At 41.4% G+C, this 23,554-nt stretch overlaps 1 protein-coding gene across 1 annotated transcript in view; it reads left to right on the top strand.

Annotated features, from left to right (window-relative positions):
- LOC144480179 (serine-rich coiled-coil domain-containing protein 2-like) overlaps nucleotides 1-23,554 on the top strand; it is a 612,858-nt gene that overhangs the window by 218,601 nt on the left and 370,703 nt on the right. Inside the window, exon 5 of the mRNA XM_078199331.1 lies at nucleotides 4,636-4,765. Within this exon, the coding sequence (XP_078055457.1) occupies nucleotides 4,636-4,765 (130 nt within the window). The remainder of the gene's footprint in view (nucleotides 1-4,635; nucleotides 4,766-23,554) is intronic.

Below are 23,554 nucleotides of genomic sequence, written 5' to 3'. Positions count from 1 at the left end.
GCAAAATGTTTCATACTTTTTAACCGCAATCTTTAACTCGAATGTCCTTTCTATATTTTTCCCGAGTGGTGTTATAACTAATTTTTGTAAGATCTGATTGCAAAGGCTTCGACACAATCTTTTCCTTAGAGATTCAATGTCAAAACTAATTAATGTCCATCACTGCCCTGGTTGTTGATTATTTCATGATAAATAATAGTCCCTGCTTCCTGATAGGCTGGAATGAAACTCTTTGCAGTTAGTTTTCACGGTTTTCAGTCAGAGGAACCATGCTGCTTTCCTGAATTGGATTTGCCATTGAATTCTCTGAAGCATACGTCAGCGGTCAAAGCTGCAGTTGCATGATTATTTTGTCTTGGAATTATTTTTTCTTTTTCATACGTAAGTGACACTGGCAAGGCAACATTTATTGCTCATCTTTGGTGCCTGAGAACATTAAAGAGTCAAACACAGAGTGTAAAGCTATCATTCTATATTCGCCAGACTGGACCAAAGTGGTCGTCACCTAAAGAGAACAGTAAACAGGTGGTGTTCTGAAGACAATCTTGCAGCGTTTTATGGTTTAAGTCCAAAAATTACTGGATTGGTGGATTTTGATTTTTTCAGTTTGTATGGGGAGATTTGAGCTCAAGACCTCTGGGTTCCTAGTCCAGTACCACAATCATTACGTTACTGAATCTGTTAAACTTGAATGTATATTTTGAAATCCTGATAGAATCACAGAATTGTTACAGCACTGAAGGAGCCTTCTTTTGCTGGCTCTCTGATGGAGTAATTGGCTGGACTTGCGGATAGTGATGAACATTGTCGGACAATACAGCAGGATATAGATAGGCTGGAAAATTGGGCGGAGAAATGGCAGATGGAATTTAATCCAGATAAATGCGAAGTGATGCATTTTGGAAGAACTAATGTCGGGAGGAGTTGTACAATAAATGGCAGAGCCATCAAGAGTATAGAAACACAGAGGGACCTAGGTGTGCAAGTCCACAAATCCTTGATGGTGGCAGCACAGGTGGAGAAGGTGGTGAAGAAGGCATATGGTATGCTTGCCTTTATAGGACGGGGTATAGAGTATAAAAGCTGGAGTCTGATGTTGCAGCTGTATAGAACGCTGGTTAGGCCACATTTGGAGTACTGCGTCCAGTTCTGGTCGCCGCACTACCAGAAGGACGTGGAGGCTTTAGAGAGAGTGCAGAAAAGGTTTACCAGGATGTTGCCTGGTATGGAGGGTCTTAGCTATGAAGAGAGATTGGGTAAACTGGGCTTGTTCTCCCTGGAAAGACGGAGAATGAAGGGAGACCTAATAGAGGTGTACAAAATTATGAAGGATATAGATAGGGTGAACAGTGGGAAGCTTTTTCCCAGGTCAGAGGTGACGATCACGAGGGGTCACGGGCTCAAGGTGAGAGGGGCGAGGTATAACTCAGATATCAGAGGGACGTTTTTTACACAGAGAGTGGTGGGAGCCTGGAATGTGCTGCCAAGTAGGGTGGTGGAGGCAGACACGCTGGCATCGTTTAAGACTTGCCTGGATAGTCACATGAGCAGTCTGGGAATGGAGGGATACAAACGAATGGTCTAGTTGGACCAATGAGCGGCACAGGCTTGGAGGGCCGAAGGGCCTGTTTCCTGTGCTGTACTGTTCTTTGTTCTTTGCTAGTGCCATTTCCTACCTGGAGCTCATTAAAATCCAATTCTCTCTTGGAAGCATTGATTAAACCTGCATCCACCACACTCAGGCAGCGCATTCCAGATAACCATTCCCTATGTGGAAAAGTTACTTCTCATTTCTTCATTGATTCTTTTGCTAATTACTTAAATCTGGGCCCTCTTGTTCTCAATCCTTCCACCAGTGGGTAGAGTTCTCTCTATCTACCCTGTCCAGGCCCTTCCTGATTTCGATCAAACCTACTCTCATCTTTCTCCAATCTGTCAATATAATTGAAGGCCCTTATCCCTGGCTGGCGCAGGACACAGTGGTGAACATTGCTGCCTCACAGCGCCAGGGACCCGGGTTCGATTCCCAGCTTGGGTCATTGTCTGTGCGGAGTCTGCATGTTCTCCTCGTGTCTGCGTGGGTTTCCTCTGGGTGCTCCGGTTTCCTCCCACAGTCCGAAAGAAGTGCTGGTTAGGTGCATTGGCCATGCTAAATTGAGCGTGCCCCGGAATGTGGTGACTACGGGATTTTCACAGTAACTTCATTGCAGTGTTAATGTAAGCCTACTTGTGACACAAATAAACTTAAACTTATTCTTGGGAATCATTTCTGTATCGTCCCTAGTGTTTCCATGTCTTTCTGAGAATGTGGTTCAAGTTCTGAACTGGATGCAATACTCCAGTTGAGGAGTTATACAAGTTTTAACATTGCTCCTCTTCTCTATGTCCCGAGTTATAAAGCCTCATATAGTATATGCTTTTTTTTAAAGATGTATTTTTGACCTGTCTTGCCACCATCAATGACTTATGCACACACACCCATTAATACAGATCTATACTGATGATGCTAAGAAAATTCTAGAAATAAATCTTCAGCTAACATCTGTTTCAGTCCCGGTAGAGGTTTGATGAAACAAAGTAAGACTTTGGGCCCGATTTTACCATTGCGTCGCTCCTAAAGTCGGGTGTGAGGCCTTTAACGCGATCCACGCCTGCGTCTGCGCAGATGGCCACTTTACCGAGACCCGGGAATGGCGGCGATTCGATTTGTGCCCAAAGTTTGCATGCATTTAAATTGAATTAATGAACTGACCGCCCAACTTTATCAGCATTTCCCCCTTTACCACCGCGTTTGCCAATCCGGAACCGCGTCATTATGGACCTGCTAAATAAAAGTCGGAATCGGGCGCTCCAGCTGCTGAAGAGTGTGTTCAGTGCTTCCAACGGCTCTCTGACTCAGATCAGCGGTTGGGGGGGAAGGAGGGAGGCGGATCAGATCATTCTCTGGTTGCGGGGGGAGGAGGGGAGTGAGGCCAGATCGTTGTCTGGTTGAGGGGGGAGGAGGAGGAGGCGGGTCAGATGTATCTCTGGTGGGGGGGGGGTGTGGGAGGGCTGATCATTGTCTGGTGGGGAGGGAGGAGGAGGCGGGTCAGATGTTCCTCTGGGGGGTGGTGAATGAGGCCAGACCATTCTGTGGGGGTGGGGGGCGGAGTGAGGCCAGATTTGTTGTCTGGGGTGGGGGGGGGGGTGGAGGAGGGAGGCCCGATCGCTCACTGGTTGTGGGGGGGGGGGGGGGGGGGGGGGGGGCAGATGCATCTCTGTTGGGGGAGGGGATCAGATGGATCTCTGGTGGGGGGGCAGGGGGTCTGCTGCCACTCTGTGGGCAATCGGTGGGGGGTGAGGGGGGGCAGGGGTGGTGATTGGTCTGGGTAGCGGGGGGAGTGATAAGGGGGACAGTGATGTGTGTGGGTAGTGGAGGGGGGTGGATAAGGAGGACAGTCATGTCTGTGGGTAGTGGTGGGGATGGATAAGGGGGACAGTGATGTGTGTGGGAAGTGGGGGGGTGGATAAGGGGGACAGTGATGTGTGTGGGTAGTGGGGAGGGATGGATAAGGGGGACAGTGATGTGTGTGGGTAGTGGGGAGGGGTGGATAAGGGGGACAGTGATGTGTGTGGGTAGTGGGGGGGGGTGGATAAGGGGGACAGTGATGATGTAGGGGTGGGGGCGATGTGTGTGGGGGCCATCGCTCCCGGGCCACTTTCTCTGCTTTCTGCGGCCCGGGAGCGATCTGACAGCAGTGTGCTTTTTCAATGTTTTTTCCAACTGTGCATGTGCAGTTCAGAGCTCCGATCGTTTCAGCCGCTCTAAGCCCCGCCCACAGCGCGAATGCGACTGGAGATGTTTTTTTCAGGCTGAGTGCGTATGGGAGCGCCTGAGAGCAGATTTCTAAGTCGGATCTGGATTCCGCCCAGATTCAGCACTTAGAATGAAAATGGTAAAATCAGGCCCTTTGTGTCCTTTGAGGAATGTGGGTCAGTTATTAACTTGAATCAATAATACTACACACACAAACATCAGATTAACAGAGAATCTACTGTCTTAAGGAATGGGGGGAAAGAGAAGTGTTGTGAATGTTTTTTTAAATTGAATAAGAATATCACTAAATGTGCAAAAATTTATGCCTGAATGGCTGCATTTTCAAAAACATTTTTGGTCGTATAATTTCAGTTTTCAGTTCAAACACATTAAGATTTAACAACCGTAACTTTTAAAACAGTTAAACTTGTTCCAATTTGTAGGGGTGTGAATCAGTGCAACTAAAACACAGCTTCCTCATTGAAGTCAAGTGCATCCATCATGTCAAATCCATTGCAATGGTCTCGTCAAGCCTGTATTATCTGTGGAATCCAGCGTTATTCCAAGGTGATCAAACAAATAAATAGTAATTGTGAGTTCCCTTAGGCTTTTGTTTTCTCCAAACATAAGGCGATCTCACTATCATTCAACCACAAAAAATATAAATGGAATGGAAAGGGCTCTCTTTGATGTGTTGTTATTTGTGTCAGGTCAAATTTATCCGGAAGCTTTTTGATCAAGCTTGTTGGTGTTGTGTAAATTATAATGGAAAACTGATGTAACATTAACACAACGAGAGATATTATTTCTCATGTTCTTTTTAATAATCTTTTCTTCAGAGGCATGTGAAAGTATGGCTCACCTGGAAAGATCAGAGAGAGGAACAAGGAACCAAGGGTTCTGGAGGAAGAGATATCCACGCTGGAGTGGGCAGGAGCAGTATCACCATGGGAACAGTGAAACACAAAGGTATGATTTATTGCGCAGAGGGTAAAATCATCTTGGTGGGACAAAGATAAGTTTACTCCGGGATAGATGATTTTTTTCTCGGTTCAGTTCTCTTTGTTGTAGTTAAAACTGAAATGCAAAGAGCGACTCGGAGAAAAATCCAATTATAGAGCTCGACTATCAATGTTGGAGATCAAATTTAAGCTCAGCTCAGATGATGCCATCTAGCCATTCTGATATTGATTATAAATTATATAATCCAGGTTTGACATGTCTGTTATGTGAACAGACTCAAAGGACAGGTAAAAATTGGGGTTGGTGTGTTTTCCCACTTCTGTCATTTATGGATGTCCAGTCTTTTACAATGATGAATTCTCATTGTTGGAGGTTGTAAAATCAGTGTCATCACATTGTGAATGGTGGGATTGGAATTTGTCTCAAGCATATGTTTAATAAAATATGTTCAGAAGGGAGCCATCAACTTGTAAGTTAGTGCTTCAAGTGAATGATACCAGCTTCGCAAATTTGTGCATTTGAAGCAAAATGTTGACAGCACACTTTAGCTTTATCCTCACCGTATGCATTCATAAAGTGAATACATATGGTCATCATTTTGTACTGTACATTGCTATCACTTGTATACATGTTTTTCACCTTGTTTTAACCATTAGGTAGGCTGCAAGAACAATCCAAGGTGACTGGTTCTTCCCATGTTTTTGTCTTTCAAATTGTGTGACAAAGCACATGGCCTCTTATCAGCATCTGTTCACAATAGCACAATGATATTGGGAACCTATGTGAGAGCAAATGAGTGAAAATACAATGCTGTCCAACTCCGTTTTGACTTTTTAGTCTGGCCTCGAAGGGACTCAGATTTCTTAAAATAACCTTTGAGATTAAATCACGTAAGATGTCTTCTCTCTCCATATGAAATGCTGCAATCGGACTTCTGCACTACCTGTTTCTATTTCCCTGTGGAAAATCATTCCTAAAGTGTAATTGTGATGTTGAATCCTACAGTGTACATTAAATTGTGTGGTATAATGCCTGCTGTATTAATTTAACAAAGGCACGATTAAAACCCTGAGAGACGTGCACATTTGTATTCCCATTGTTTTTCTGCAGACGTTTAAATTGAATTGCGATAGAAGGAGTCACGAATTGCTTATCTGAGATGAGGTTTGACATAGAGGGTCCATTGTGGACAGTCTGAGATCCCTAAAATCTAAAGTGAACTATAATGCTTTAAATTACAATGTAGCGAGGATAACAATTTTTTAGAAGTTAGTATTGATAGTGCAGATTCTTTTGGCTATCAGCTGAGGTTGTAGAGATGCTTCATATTGCCATCTTCCTCTTTGAAAAACTTGTAACTGTATTCTTCACGTTATTCGACTGCTTTGATAGTCTGAAGAACAGATATAGAGATGTGTTTTGCGAGATCTGTTATGTGCTGGTTATATAGCAATTATCTTCCCGTATAAATTGAATACCAAGAATTCTAATGGTCAAAGAAGCTACTGTTTTCACAGTAGTTTGCAGTGTTTTTTTAATGCTATGTTGTGGAGTATTTGCCTGCTCAAACCTTTTCACTGAATCTTTTTAAAATGCATATTATTTTTACTTATTGAAGGGCAGGGAGTTAAGACTTGATTTTCAACTACCACCATCCCAAATAACATTCAGGTAAACAATTATGAGCTCTTCTCCTGCTACAGTTTGAGATGCTCCAAGACTTGATATCCAGCTACTATTAGCTACTAAAGCCATGGAAATTTGATATATTACCAGCAGCCATTTACACTCAAATGTCAATGAGAAAAGGACTTTCAGACACAATTTTGACTTATGTGCAGCTATAACAGCGGAGTAAATCAGGTTAATTCTAATTCCATAGCACTTACGTATGCTTGAGTGATAAAGATTGCAGGCTTACTTTATTTATCTCATTCATAAATGTCAACCAGAGACACAGTTCAGTTGCTTGCAACAAAACTGTTATATCATTCCAGCGTGCTACTTCCAGAGGTAGCTGATTTAAATGCACAAGGTAGCTGGATTATATCGGATACTTGAAAGTGGTTTCAGGCAACGAGACCTCACCTTCTCATTGTTTAATTATCCAGGGGAATAACCCTATGAGATACCCCAGAGACTACATGTGGAATATGAGTAATCATAGAATCCTTACAGTACAGAAGGAGCTATTTGGCCCATCAAGTCTGCACTGACTCTCCAAAAGAGCATCCCACCTAGACTCTATCCCTGTAACCCCACTAATCCCCCTAACCTACACATCTTGAGACACTAAGGGGCAATTTAGCATGGCCAATCCACCTAACTCGCACATCTTTGGACTGCAGGAAAAAACCAGAGCACCCGGAGGAAACCCATGCAGACATGGGAAGAACATGCAAACTCCACACAGACAGTGACCCAAGGCTGGAATTGAACCCGGGTCCCTGGCGCTGTGACGCAGCAGTGCTGTTATTTACATTAAATAGAGTAATGAAAAAGTAAGTTACTCTAGTTAAAAAAAACAGTTAGTCTATTTAGAATCAGACATATATAAATATTTATAAAATTTAAAGATATATAAAATATAAATATAAAAGGGCAGCAAGGTGGCACAGTGATTAGCACCACTGCCTCATAGCGCCAGGGACCCAGGTTCGATTCCCGGCTTAGGTCTCTGTCTGTGTGGAGTCTGCATGTTCCCCCTGTGTCTGTGTGGGTTTCCTCCGGGTGCTCCGGTTTCCTCCTCGTTTGGGTGTGTTGGCCATGCTAAATTCTCCCTCAGTGTACCCGAACAGGCGTCAGAGTGTGGCGACTAGGGAATTTTCACATTAACTTCATTGCAGTGTTAATTTAAGCCTACTTGTGACTAATAAATAAATAAACTTTAACTTAATGTTGAATTGTAGTAATTGTATTTAATTGTATGCAGGTGGTGGACATTAAGCTGGGTCACAGACATGAAGCTTTAACTCGCTCGCTCGCTCTTTCTTTCTTTCTCTCGAGATGCTGCCTGACCTGCTGAACATTTCCAGCATTTCCTGTTTTTATTTCAGATTTCCAGTTTCTGCAGTATTTTGCTATAGTATTGACTGGGGAGTCACTTGTGCCCTTATAGATAGAGAGAGACTGAAACTGTGGTTCTTACGTTCAGAGATGCTTGTGTGTAATGCACGACTCTAAGTAAAACCTTATAAAAGTGTATAAACACTGGATCAATTTTAAACCTTCACTGCTCACTTTCTGGAATATGATATAGCTCTAAAATAAAAGCAGCTAGTCTATCGCTGTGGCAGTCAATCCTGCAGACTGAAGTCATTTAACTCATTATGTCTGGACCGACTCCTTGTAATGAGCAATCCAATACTAATGGTCTCCTCAAAAACTCTGTACCTTTCTCTATTTCAGGAATTTATTTGAATTTCTCAAGATGTAAATTGGTCACTGCCAAAGGCACTCACCATGGTAAAGCACTCCATTCTTCAATCACCCTGTGGAATGAAGTTTTCTTTATTCTCTTAGTGGAGGAATCCTTAATTTAAAACTGACTTCCCAAGAGGAACTGAAGAATTTAAACAAAATCCTGTTAAATCTGTTTGCTTTCTCTGCTCCAGTAGAAATAGTTCTACTATTTCAAGCTACAGATCCCTTTTACACACAAAATTTCCATCGGGATATGGTCTGAAAGTATTATGTGCGAGGCCCTGCCCTCCAGTAAAAGGTGTGGATTAAGCATCTTGGAGATGCATACTAGCTAGAGACTGTCATGTACATCCTCCATCCAGAGCTAAGAAAGTACATAGTGGACTGGACCTCTGTGTTTGGAAACTTGTCAAAGTTCCACTTCTATGACCCAGAGGAAGAGACAAGTTGATTGCAGACCGACTGTGGACTAATGTTTGTTAGAGAAGGCTCCGGAATAGACGTAATAACTCTTTTGCATATGCCTTTATTGTCCTAATTGGACACTTGGTGGTTCCATTGACTCTGAATCATGTAAAATTATTGTAAGACTAGGATATTTTGGGGCAGAGCTCTGGAGTTTTAACTGCGCTATATCTGACCTGGAGGTGAATGGGCGGCACAGTGGTTAGTACTGCTGCCTCACAGCGCCAGGGACCCGGGTTCAATTCCCGGCCTCAAGTGACTGTGTGGAGTTTGCACGTTCTCCTTGTATCTGCGTGGGTTTCCTCCCACAGTCCAAAGATGTGTGGGTTAGGTGGATTGGCCATGCTAAATCGATCCTTAGTGTCAGGGGGATCAGCAGGGTAAATAAGGGGGAGGGGGTGGTTATGGGGATAGGGCCTGGGTGGAACTGTTGTCAATGCAGGCTCAATGGGCCGAACAGCTTCCTTCTGCACTGGAGGGATTTTATGATTACACTGGATAGCAAAAGTGGAAATGGTTGTCCATTACCAGCACATTTCATCTGTTTTCTTTAGTATTAAAAGCAGTTTGTATCATTAATCCAGCTGCAATGTATCTTAGTTTCATTACCAACCATAATGATGGGATATCCTGAGGGAATGATTGAGAGTTTTAGCAGCAACACTTTCCATTGTTCTGTAACAGTTGGCACTATTTATATATTTGCTTAGTTTCTCCTGTAGAAAGGGCAATAGAAGGTTTTGAATCAAAAGTCACCATAGTGTGCTTTCCTTCCCCCTCAGCTTGGAGTGCTCAACTCTGATTAAATTTTCCGTATATCATGTTCGCATTAAGGATACATTCTAATGTTTTGTACAAAGTCTGTTTTGTAATTGCCTTCATTTTTCTATTAACCTCCTCTTTGAACCATAAGCTGGGACTTTATCACTGGAGTATGCAAACTTCTGATCAGATGGGACAATAATTCACCTATTTATCTTTTCACTAAAGGTAAATGCTGTCTGTTCTTAATTATCATAGCTTAAATATGAGATAATGCCATTTTAACAGATTCGCCACGTGGTATTCTCTGAAGGTTCAAATGTCTATTTTGAGATTGATGTTGACTTCTTTTCCAAACATAGGACAGATGATTATGTTTTATAAAATCCTGAGAGACAGTTTTGATATAGTGCGGTAAGCATTTGACTGGAATTTTAATTTGGGTTTATGCTTGACAAAAATGATGCTGATGAGTTACGTAGAGTACATCAAAGATAGTTTTGACATCCATTTCATGTTGCATCTGCGATCCTGTGACTTTAATCTGTGCTGAGTACTTTGTACACAAAAACCTTCTGATATAGCATATATTTGGTCCACATTAAATGGATTTTAACTGGTTTCCTTAAATCTCCCCATCTGGACATTTGTAGTTTAGCAGAAATAACATTTCAATGACCCTGAAAGGAATTCACTCTCAAGTTTTCATTATCTGTGCTTGAAGGCTTTTCATTTCTTTCTGAAATTGCACTGGCTTAACTTAGTAAGTACGGAACCTGCTGCTGAAGAGAGTGGGACTTGATAGATGGGATGGCTGTTTCTGTGCTGTAGAATCCTATAATTCTGCATGAGCAAAAATAAGGGAAAATATTTCAACCTCCAGAATTAACTGCTGATGAGTACATCAGTCAACAAATGCTTAATCACTTCAGAAATTCACTTGCCTAAATTTTCATCAACCCCTCAACTAGGTGACATTTTTCAGTGTTATTCCCATCTCCTTGGATTTCTTTCTTTCTCTTGGCAGTATCTTAGTGCACACAGAATTTTAAACAAAAAGTCCCATCTGGTCCATCTAGCTTGCCCCATTCACATAGGTTACAACCTTTTCCACATCAATCACCCTCTGTCTTCCCCTCTACCCTTTTCACTCCATCACAGTCTTCTGGCAACAGACAGAAAAAACCTTGGACCATTTTTAGAAAACCTGGGAAATTTTTTTCTCAACCCCAAATGCAAGCAATCAACCAACCTCCAGGAGGTTTCAGTCACACATCAATCATCTTGATTAATCTTCAACTATCATCTATATCTTGATGTGCCACCCCTGTCAAGAACACACAGTCTACCCTTATGTTCACAGTGAACCTTCACTCACCACGGATTTTGGATTTATTTCCATGGATCAGTGATTCTCAGTTGCGGCCATCATTTTTATGAAGGTGCCATGCTCCTCCTCATTCTTAAAGAAGCCTTGGAATCTTTAAACGCAACAAACTTTTGAGGTTAAACTATACCTTATTACACCCATTTTACTTGCTGTGATCTAATGGGGTTCCACCCAGGAACACTCATTAGAGAACTGGGTTTTGGACTCGATTAGTTAATGCACCGTGTGGTGTAGTAATGAGCCATAAAGATAAGGAAGGTTACACGATCAGTTGCTCCTCAGGGAGAAAAATTAACTAATGAACAATCTCACACTTGCAGATCATTTTTTTCTGGAGTTTAAATAGAAAAGCTCTACATTTTGTATAGTTCATCTTTTAAGTGTATAATGAGTTGGAGCAGCTCCAAACCATTGTAATGCTGATTGCCAAGTTGATGTAAATTTGAAATGATAGGTTAATTTTGAATGAAGAATAGTTCAATTTAGATACTTCAGCATTTGTCGATTAGAAAAATACTCAAGTTCAAGAATGAAATAAAACTTTTACTTTCGCTGAATTTATGAGAAATTTAAGCATTGTTTAATTAAAAGCTTTCTGCACTCAGCGATAGTGCATATGAAGTGTAGGACTTTCCTAAATTATGTGCTGAAGTCTCTGGAATGGAACCTGAACCCCTGGCTTTCGACAAAAGTGCTACTGCTGACACCGTGGTTACCTAAGAGACTGATGATATTCTCTGATTTACCAGCGGATCTTATTGAAACTTGCAGGATACTGCAGGGCCTGGATAGAGTGGACGTGGAGAGGATGTTTCCACTCGTAGGAAAAGCTAGAACCAAAGGGCACAACCTCAGGCTAAAGGGGTGATCCTTTAAAACAGAGATGAGGAGGAAATTCTTCAGCCAGAGAGTGCTGAATCTGTGGAACTCTTTGCCGCAGAAGGCTGTGGAGGCCAGGTCATTGAGTGTCTTTAAGACAGAGATAGATAAGTTCTTGATTGATAAGGGGATCAGGGGTTATGGGGAAAAGGCAGGAGAATGGGGATGAGACAAAAATCAGCCATGATTGAATGGTGGAGCAGACTTGATGGGCCGAGTGGCCTAATTCTGCTCCTATGTCTTATGTGCCGTGCCACTGATATCAAAATAAAAATCTTCTGTCTGACACACTCCAACATCACATTTTTAAAAATACAAACGATTTTCCAAAGAAGGAGAAAAGATAGACCTTTCATTCATGGAGCATGAAATATATAATGAGTTTACTGATTTCAAATTCACCCTAGAAATGTGCACACTGTTACAACTGCCTAGATTCACACAAAGTGTTTGAACAGGGGGTGACTTTACTCAATTGAAACCCTTCATAATTTTGAACAACTCCATAAACCTCCTCTTAACCTTTTTTGCTCCAAGGATCTCTAGTGTCTCCACAGAACTGAAGCCCCTCATGCTATGGTTTTATAATCTCCAGTACCATTCCAGTAAATGTCCATACCTTCTCCAAGGCCTTGACAACACTGCTAAAATGTGATGCCCAATTGAATTGAACACAGTAAGGTGTTTTATTAAGGTTCTATATTACTCCCTTGCTCTGTCCTGTTTTGTGTTTCCTCAGTTCGCTCATGGCTGGTTCAGTCCTATAAAATGGCTCATTTGTTTCATGCAGATTGAAAATGATGTACACAGCTTTTAAATTTAAGAGGTTGCAACATAAGACAACCTTAATGTAACATGTCCAGATTCTGGTAATCTGATCTGGTTGTTACTTTATTTCACAAGTATTGGCTAATGAACGTACAAGGGCATTCGGCATCCTTGTAACATATTTGCACCGTGACATTCAGCAAAATGATTCCTTTTTGAAGTATTGCCAAATTATGGCCCATTGCGTTTATTGTGTTTTGCTGGAGTACTAAAAGTGACTACTAGCTTCTCAGTTGTAGCTTTTATCCACAGAGAGCAATTTTCAAGGCATTGATGGTGCATCTTAGCTGCATGCTTTTCTAAACCACTTGGGATCATTTCAGTTCATTGTACCCGATAACTGATAACATTTCTCAAACTAAAAGCTTTGCAATGTGTATTAATGGCTGAAAGGAGGTGTAGTCCCTTGCTTTCTCTGCCAGACTATTGCCAATACCACAGCAAGCAAATTGGCATAACTGGTGCCTAGCTGCAAGACCGACATCTGTGCCAATAAAAGTCTCAGCAGTTGATTTTCTGAAAGTATTCCAGTTAGTCTGTCCCATTGTGCCACAGAATGGCATTCTGAGCATGTTCTACAAGTCAGGATCCATGATAATCCAGAGCAACCATGCATGTAATTAACCCACCTCTCTCTAATGCTCCACAGAGAATGGAGGCAGAAAGGCCAAAGCCGTGCTTGCTTTTTTCACAATTGAGTAGTAAAATCCAGGCTCAGTTGTCCTGCTTGCTTTGCAGTTGCAGGTGACTATGTTTTCTCTTAATGATCTTTAATATACATTAAATATGTACATGATAGTTAGCAAGCGGGTTGTGCAAAACTCAAACAGAATGGATAAATTGGAATAACTCAGCACATTATAGTCAAAGTATACAGTCATTTTAATTAAACTGTGCTACTGAAACATGAATGAGTTTATAAACATCAGAAACTGGAGCTGGGAATACCACTTTAAACTCTGACATTGGTTTCTTTTAAAGTGAAATGTTTTGTTCTACTTTAGATGCATTTATTTGATGATCTCCTTTGTGGGTGATAAACTTGTACCAAAGCCTATTGATGGCTTGTGATGACATAACCTTCTGTTGCTGGCTTTTATTTTGTGGTTGATAATGGCATTTACTGCTTTCAGTTCATCAAACCGAGTGATCCGGGTTGGCTGAGGGATTAATGTTTGATGAAAGACCAAGGCCAAAGATGGCTGTGGAAAATTTGCTTAATGCATTTGTCTGACATTCTTATGCTTCCTATTTTAATGGAAGGCTGATTTGTTTTAAATAGTTTAACATCTCTGTTAAAGTAGCAAAAAAGAAACATGCCAGCACATTAAATCTGTTAGGTGGCTGCTTGTGATAAAATACGAACACATCCACTATTTGGACTCCAATATCACAGACAGTAAATTTGTGGCTCACATTCTTAGAATTAATTTGTACCACATGCTTCATTGAAAGCCTCATATTCTGACAGTCTTGATTGTGATATATATCAGCCGGAGAATTCTGTCCAGTTTTGAGTACCACAACTTTTGGGAAGGTTATTGAAGCCTTGGAGAGGGTGCAGAGGAGATGCACTACAAGGTATCAGGGCTGAGGAACTTCAGTTATGAGGAGAGATGAGAGAAGTTGAATTTTCTCCTTAAAGCAGAGAAGGTGAAGGGGAGATTTACTGGAAGTGATTAAAATTATAAGAGGCTTTAGTAGAATACATAAGGAGGAACTGCATTTCCATTAGATATTTAGGAAACTTGGCAAATTAACTAGGAATGAGATGGGAATTTTTAATGTTATGATTTATTCTGATCTGTAACGTGCTGTCTGAAAGGGCAGTGGAAGCAGATTAGTAACCTTCAAAAAAGACTTGGATAAATACTGGAAGAAGTTAAAAAATTACAAGGATGTGGAAAGAGAGCAGGAAGATGGGATTGATTGGATCACTCCTTCTAAGAGCCAGTGGGCTGAATTACCTCCTCCTTTGTAATATGTTTCCAAGTCTTTATTATAGTCTTCATTGCAACTAATTTATTGTTTGTCCTTAATAGGCCACAAACTGTGTGCCATCATTAATTGCTATGTGCTTTCTTATTAATATTTAGTTTGGTAGTTACGCCATACCATATCTTTTATGTAATTATCTGTCACATATGTTGTTATAAAATTCCCACTTAAGTTTCTCTTTTCATCAAAACTCATTAAAATGGCTCGGGCGATAAATCTCTGTCTTATATTAATAGGGGTAGAGAAGCTTCACAGGACAGATTTTATTGCCTAAAGATCTATCTCAACATAAAATGATAAATGGCCAAGTGTGTCAACATTGTTAATGATCTAATCATCAGAGTGACATGCGTATCGTGTCAGTAAGTTTTGTTCATGTTAACATTGCAACGACTGGAGTAACAAAGTCAAATCTGATAAACCTCAAAATGACATTGTGCAGAGAACAGTACCAGATGTTCCCTTGTCCATTTATTTTAGTGGCGGCATTAACCTCTTGACTTTGGAAGCTGGCCATTGTTTTATGCAGTTTTAGTTGGTTAACTACAGCAGTACCCCAGTTCACATTTGAGTTCCCTAAGCTTTGTTGGTTAGCATTGTGTTTCATGGACTGGTGAGGGAGGTACAACAAAATGGGGCGAGTCCAAACCCCATGTTGCGTAGATCAATATAACCTTTGAGAATTTCTTGGTAGCTTAGTTTAGAGACACTTAAATATTATGATGGATTTCTGTCAGCATGTTCACCCAGCTCATCAAATAAAAATATCCAGAAGAATGAATGAAAACAGACCAAGGAAAATGTGATAATTATTGTTCTGTATTGTGTAAGATTTGTGAATGCAGAAAGAAATTCACCATGGAAATAAATCACCCTGAAAAATGACCTTTTTTTCATTACACTTTCTTCCTCCTTTCCTTTACCTTTCCTTGCACTGACACCAGTCTTTCTTTCATTACTCGCCCAGCTCCTCCCTCAAATAAAAGGATAAATAATGGATTCTTACTGGCCTCTGCACCAAGATTTCAGCTGCTTTCTTACTGCTGAAGTTACATTTTTGATTCTGGATTGCAGGCAACCATGAGCCAGTTTCTGGTGTAATTATTGTCAAATGTGACCCAGCCATAGCTTCAGTTTTAAAATGGGAGTTGGCTCTCAGCATGAGCCAAGTCAATACCAGTCAAAAATGTGATTTAGCGGAAATGTTGGACAATCTCAGGAAATCGAGTTTCCTGTTGGGCTGCTTCACTGTCCACTTGGTGATTTTGAAACTTAGTTATGGACAATTGCTACATAAAATATCATGGTGCTTTTTTGTCTGCAGAGTCACTTTCCCATCATAGATTGAAATTATATAAATATTAGAATATACTGTCCATGTACTTTTTAGTTTTATGATTTCTGTTGGGTCTATACTTGTGAGAAAGTGTTGGACAAAGCAAGATATGAACAGTTCTGGTGAAAGGCTCCACTGTTCTGACCAGTTCCTGTTTAAAACTGAGAAAAAATCATTGTGATCAAACCTGGGGCATCTCAGATCTGCACAATCTCAGATTAGGGAATTTTGGACAACTTCTGATTGAGAATTAACTGTAACTCATGAATTATTACTAAATAAAAGCAAATTTTTGTTTTACTTTTTTAAATGTCTGCATGTAATTTTAATTAATTTGTTTCAAACCTTGGCCCTGACACTGTGGGTTCCATGAGGTCCATGCCTCAGATTTCATTTTCTTTTAGATTTGTTACTTCCTTGAATGTAACTATTTCTGTTGTATACTTACATAAAACTATTCTCTGCAGTATTTGCCTTTGCGGATAATTCACCAGACTCTCAAAGACTGTCCACACTCAAAAGACACAAATCAAGGATGGGATGGAATACTCCCACTTACCTGGATGGGTGCAGCTCCAACAACACTCAAGAAACTTGACACCATTCAGGACAAAGCAGCCTGGTTGGTTGATGAACAGTAGCAGCTGTGTGTACCATGTACGAGGTGCACTGTAGGAGCTCACCAAGGATCCTTCCAAACCCATTACCCCTACTATTTGAAAGGACAAGGGCAGCAGACACCACCTGTAAGTTCTCCTCTAAGTAACGCATCATCCTGACTTGTGTTGCTGTTCTTTCACTGACTGGGTCAAAATTCTGGAACTCCCTCCCAAACGGCACTGTGGCTGTACCTACACCATATGCTGCCATGGTTCAGGAAGGCAACTTGAGGAATACTTTTATTAACTGCCTTATCTTGTTAAATGTGTTAAAAGCAATACTTGATGGATCACAGACAAACGTCCCACTTTTATGCATCATGGTTGACACGAGTTCATTTGGCACAACCCCATCAGTTGCTTACAGAATGTTGATGCAGAGATAAGGCAAAATATAGATTATCGGTTATGAGGTAAGCTCAAATGTTAAAAATGTTTTTAAGATACTACAATTCAGATAATCACCAGTAATCCAAACATGTTGTCTGTGTTGCAGAAATGGCTGTATACGGTTTCAACACAGCATCTTTTGACGGTGTAACTCCACAGCCATTAGCCATTGAACATTTGAATGTGAAGTATGAAATTGATCTAATTCTGCATATATTTTACTCATCATCACTGCAGAATCTCAAACTGTGTTTTCATGTTTTCTTCCTTATTTGGCAAACCCTTCTGTTGGTTCCTCACTGTCGTGCTGAAGCAGCACTTGGCTCCTCTGAAACTGCACTTGAGAGCAAATTGTGTAAATACTAATCTACAAGTATTCCTTTAGAGAGGAAAGAAATCTGTTTCCTGGCAGTGTTGGTAACATACCAACTGTCTGCAGGTGGTAAACTTTAGGCTTCTGTTAATGTACTGTCTCTGGTGTCTTCGTGACATCCTTGGCAGAAATATGTATTATATGTTCAATCCCTTGCAATGTAGTGACAGATCATGCTTGGGTTATTCTAATTTCTCAATATTGAACCTGGCAGAATTAACGGTTCACCTTGCATTCTAATTGCACTGTGATTTTAATGAAGGCTTGCCTGTAGAAGCATCATATTATCTTGATCAGAAACTTGTGAAAGTGCTTCACCTCCAGTGAATTATCCTGAAATACGTTAAGTGTCAATATGAAAGTTAATGCAGCAGTCATTTTGCATGCAGGAAAATCACACAAGCAACAATAAGATAATTACATGTTAATTTTTTTGGTGGTGGTAATTGAGGGAGGAGTGTTGGCCAAGGCACCAGGAGGTGCCTACCTGGGATCCTACCTGGGATCTTCAACATCTACCAAAGCCAACAGAAGTGATCTAATATTGTATCTGAAGGAGAAACATTTCCTTGCTTTATTCTCTGCCTACCTCAAAATCTCAATCGCAGATGGGTCTTCAATCCATAACCACCTGATGAGATGAGAGTATTGCCAACTGATATATTTTGTGACACATTGGTTGATTGCAGCTATTCGGAGTCGAGGTGCAAGCTGTAAATGTCATTGAGAATGGAAAGATCACTTTCAAATGGTATGCTTGTCTTGTGCTAATTGTTTTCTTATACAAATCCCTGTAATGTGAGACTACAGCTTTCTCAATCTGAGAAGAATTTCTTATCAGTCTTCTTTTTTGGTTGAAAACTATTATATCAGTATTATATTCCTAACCATTCAGTACGTTTTACTTTCTGCACTACACCTTGAGTCAGTGATCTGAATGCCAACATTACACTGAGCACTAACTTGTTGGACAGCATTTTACCAGGACCCCAACAATGAGACGAAATGAGGATCCTGAGGCCACGCTTGCTGGGAGCCAGAAGCTGACTGTGCTAGTTTCCCAGAGATGGTCAGCAGCCTCCTGATTGACTGTCTACTTTCACTATCCTGTTAGTAACAGCAGACAGGCTCCTGATGCTGCCAACCCACTCACAGGACAAGGACAGTGCTGGTGAAGTAGGCAGGAGACTGTGATTGTACTCTCGGAAGAAGAAATTTAAACATCTTTCATAAAGTAGGCAAGATAGGTTTCTCTGATCAAAAGGTCACTATGGCTGACCCATTCATGGTGTTGGCAGCCAATCGACTTTCCTGCTCACCTAGGGTAAACTTCCCTAGTGGCAACCCCCTGCCCACCTCCAAGACCATTGTCCTCAGGCCAGTAAAATTCTACCATTGATGTTCTAACCCTGTTTATTTGCTGATGGGATTGTTTACTTCCATGTAAATGAAAGCTCAGTTTACAAATGAAAGGAAATCTCTTGAATTGTAGACCTCAGTTTTCCAATTGTATGCCACTTCGAACTCATGTAATAGTTTACCATTGATATTATGGTCACACAAAGCCACATGTAAACTCTTCATTAGGACCAGGACTTTCATTTCAATAAGTGGCTCTCAAATTCTCTTTTGTTGAAGGACCTCCTTTTAAATGGATTATTAGAATCATAGAATCATACTACGCAGAAGAGGCCCTTTGGCTCATTGAGTCTGCACCGACATGTGAGAAACACCTGAAGTCCCACCTAAAGCCATCTACCAGCACTTGGCCCATAGTCTTGAATGTTATGATGTGCCAGGTGCCCATCCAGGTACTTTTTAAAGGACATGAGGCACCCCACCTTTACCACCCTCCCAGGCAGCACATTCCAGACTGTCACCACCCTCTGGGTGAAAATGGTTTTCCTCCCATCCCCTCTAAACCTCCTGTCCCTCACCTTGAACCTATGTCCCCTCGTGACTGACCCCTCAACTATGGGGAACAGCTGCTCCTTACCTACTCTGTCTACGCCCCTCATAATCTTGTACACCTCGATCAGGTCGCCCCACCATTTTCTCTGCTCCAACGAAAACAACCCAAGCTTACCCAACCTCTCTTTATAACTTAAATGTTCCATCCCAGGCAGTATCCTGGTAAATCTTCTTTGCACCTCCTCCAGTGCAATCATATTCTTTCAATAATGTGGTGACCAGAACTGCACACATTACTCCAGCTGTGGCCTCACTGAAGGTCTATACAACTCCAAAATTAATCCTATCTAAATTATAATCCTATAGAATACTCAAAATGCCTGGGCCAACTTTTATTTTGGCACCCTTCTTTGAGTTTAAGTAATAGGAACATAGGAAATAGGAGTAGGAGTGGCTCATTCGACCCCTCGATTCAACTTGATCATGGCCGCTCTATTTGAATGGCATTTCCCTGCACCCATTCCCATATCCTTTGATGTCATTTTTATCTAGGAATCTATTAATTTCTGTCTTAAATATACTCAATGATTGGAGCTCCACACCCTTCCAAGGTAGAGAATTCTAAAGATTCACCACCCTCTAAGTAAAAAGAAAAATTCCCTCATCTCAGTCCTGCACCTTATTCTGAGACAGTCTCTCCTGGTTCTATAATTCACAGTCAGGGTAAACATCCTTCCTGCATCGTCCAGTACTTCCCTGGAGAGGAGAAACTACATCTTCTCCGGAGCCTTCAACGCATCATCGATGAAGACGAACATCTCGCCAAGGCCATCCCCACACCCCCATTTCTTGCCTTCAAATAACCGCACAACCTCAAACAGACCATTGTCCGCAGCAAACTACCCAGCCTTCGGGAGAACAGTGATCACGACACCACACAACCCTGCCACAGCAACCTCTGCAAGACGTGCCGGATCATCGACACGGATGCCATCATCTCACATGAGAACACCAGGTACACAGTACACACTCTTGCAACTCAACCAACGTTGTCTACCTGACACGCTGCAGGAAAGGATGTCCTGAGGCATGGTACAGTGGGGAGATCATGCAGACGATATGACAATGGATGAATGAATACCGCTCGACAATCACCAGGCAGGAGCTCCCTGTTGGGGAACACTTCAGCGGTCACGGGCATTCAGCCTCTGATCTTCGGGTAAGCGTTCTCCAAGGCGGCCTTCACGACACAAGACAATGCAGAATCGCTGAGCAGAAACCGATAGCCAAGTTCCGCACACATGAGGACGGCCTCAACCGGGATCTTGGGTTCATCTCACATTACCTGTAACCCCCACGACTTGCCTGGGCTTGCAAAATCTCACTGTCCTGGTTGGAGACAATACATATCTCTTTAACCTGTGCTTAACCCTCTCTCCACTCACATTGTCTGTACCTTTAAGACTTGATTACCTGTAAAGACTCGCATTCCAACCATTGTCTTGTAAATTGAGTTTGTACCTATATATGCCCTGTTTGTGAACAGAACTCCCACTTACCTGATGAAGGGGCAGTGCTCCGAAAGCTTGTGACTTGTGCTACCAAATGAACCTGTTGTTGATACTTCTTACTGTGCTATCCTTGTAAACCCACACATTTACCATGGTTAATCCATCTAACCTACACATCTACACTAAGGGGCAATTTAGCATGTCCAATCCCCCTAACCTGCATATCTTTGGAGTGTGGGAGGAAACTGGAGCACCCGGAGGAAACCCACACAGACACGGGGAGAATGTGCAAACTGCACAAACAGTCACCCCAGGCCTGAATCGAACCTGGGTCCCTGATGCTGAGGCAGCAGTGCTAACTACTCTGCAGTGTAACTCCAATAAATTCCAAGGATTCAGATAATTATGTAATGTCATGTTGCCTTAATTGTTGTTGATGGAGTTAATGCAATTAGAACTATCCCTGATTCACCAATTCTACATTGGCGATATTCTGTTGCATTTTGATTGCAACAAAGTTATTGTTGCCGTGAGATCAATTTTTCAGCTTGTAGACAGATGTTATGCTGACACAAAAAGTATACTAGTGGCACACATGAGGGACCCTGGCTCCTTTCAAAACTAAATGTGCTGGTGTGTAGTCAGATAGTTGCACTGTTGTGATGCACAATTTAAATAGCCATGTCGGTAGTGGTCAGTGCGGCTGGTCAGAATAAACGGAGGGTTAAGGGGAAAGTCACTTTGTTTAATAATGGTTCACTAGATAATTTGTAGCAATTCTTTTTGTTTCTTCAGCAACCATTTCAAGAAGCAAATCTTATTTTTGTTTCCTCGGACTAACTGTCTTAGTAACTTTTTGAATTAGAAACAATATCACGACAAAGAATTCTGGGTTTGTGTACCAGTGCACTAGACATGATGAGCAGTACACTGCATCAACTGAGGTTAAGAATAGCTGAAGGATCTGTGCTATTTTTGTTCATGAATTGGGGTTTTTCTTCTGTCCTTGGGCTACAAGTTACAACAAAGCTGTGGCAGTCTCTGGCCAGCCAATCAGACTATTGGTGTAGCTTGGCTGCACAGGAGACTGAGCACAGATGAAATATACTGAATTGACATTTAGTGCATGCAAGCATTAGAATAAAGATCAGTCCAGTTTCAGTCTAAGCATCAGCTGTGGCTAGATTTTTCTAAATAGAGAAATGCTGAGTTCTAAATTCTGAACAAGTAACGTTCTGTTTTCTATCATTTAGATTGGTTTAAATTGAAATTTAAATGCTGTTTCTTTAAACAGGAAATAAAATAATTTAAGAACAATCTCATAACTTGAGGTTTTTAGCACATGCAGCATCAAAATTCGAATAACCTGAGAATTGAGAATCCATAAAACCCAGTTTTCTCCCTTGAGAGTGGATTTACCCAACAGTTATAAAGTTGATATGAGTTAGTGCAGCTGTGACATCTCTAGTATAAATGCAGCCTAAATACAGATGGAGTCTGAGAGATAGACTGAGACTGCCTGAAGGAGAAATCTCTCTGTTTTGTTCCTGATGCAAATCCTGCCATAACTCCAGTGTTATATTACACAAATTTAGTGTTGATATTAAGTGGAGTCAACTTGTGCCAATACTGAAAGTAATCTCATTTTTGGGTGTTGATATCCGGTCTTCATCCCAGAGTCCTTTTATTTTATTCTCCTCATGATAAATTGTTGACTGCTGGACAGACAGCTTCTCAAATAAGCCTTTAATGTGTTGTTCGTAGAGCCGTAGAAAAGTTGCGCCACAGAAAGAGGCCATTCAGCCCATTATGTCTGAATTTTTAAAATGTATTTATTTTTATCTCAAACTATTTTGTGCAGTCTTACTGTATGCAGTTTGCTGCTGCATTTCCTACAACACAACAGTTGTTACATTCCTTGTTCTGCAAACCTCATCTCATCTACAGATCTGCTGTCTCTTTACCTCCGTGTTGACCCATTCATCCATCACACTTGTCCTTGCTGAATTGCATTAGCCTCTGATATTGATTGCCTCCAATTCAAAATTCCTATTCTTACATTGCAGTCTCTATCTGGCACCACTCCCTAGCTCTGTAAACTCTTACAGCCTTGCAATTTCCCATTCCTTCAGCTTTGGTCTCTTATGTAATCTCTTTCCCATCAGCTCAGCAGTACAAACTGTTCCTTAAGTTATAGAGTCTCCATGTTTTGGAATTCCCGAGCTAAACATTTTCCTTTGCCTTTAATACCGCTCCTTTGGCCAAGTTTAGGTCACCCCACTAAATATCTTTTCGTTTGCCCCATTGTCTATTTTTGTCTGTACCTTGTCGAAGTGCTTTGGGAATTTTTTCTACCTTCAAGGTACTTTATAAAGTGATATTTTATTTTTACTGTGAGGAAACATTGTGATGGTGTCACATGAATCCACACGAATGCTGCAGTGAGGCAGTAGAATATTTTGAGCCCTGGGATAGTCTCCAGGAAAATAGCGGGGAGGTATGTTGGAACATCTTCCTGACACACTCCTACTGCCAGGACATTATACCATGGTAGCCATGATGTGGAAATGCCAGCGTTGGACTGGGATGGGCACAGTAAGAAGTCTCACAACACCAGGTTAAAGTCCAACAGGGTTTGTTTGGAATCACGAGCTTTCGGAGAGCTGTTCCTTCATCACTCACCTGGGACTTCTTACTATTATCCCATGGGTGGATGCACAGGCGGCTGGATGTTCACATTAATGTTCACATTAAATGTCTTGATTAGGGCCCATCGAGAACGCTCACTGGTGGTTTGCTGGTGGCAGGGTGTCTCACCCTTCACTGCTGTGCAGAAGCTGCCATTGGAAGTTCTGTCTCCCAAAGGGCAG

This window comes from Mustelus asterias, chromosome 28 (assembly GCF_964213995.1).
Source record: "Mustelus asterias chromosome 28, sMusAst1.hap1.1, whole genome shotgun sequence".
NCBI lineage: Eukaryota > Metazoa > Chordata > Chondrichthyes > Carcharhiniformes > Triakidae > Mustelus > Mustelus asterias.
The sequence above is the reverse complement of the archived record's forward strand: the minus strand, read 5'-3'. Positions and strand labels throughout refer to the sequence as shown.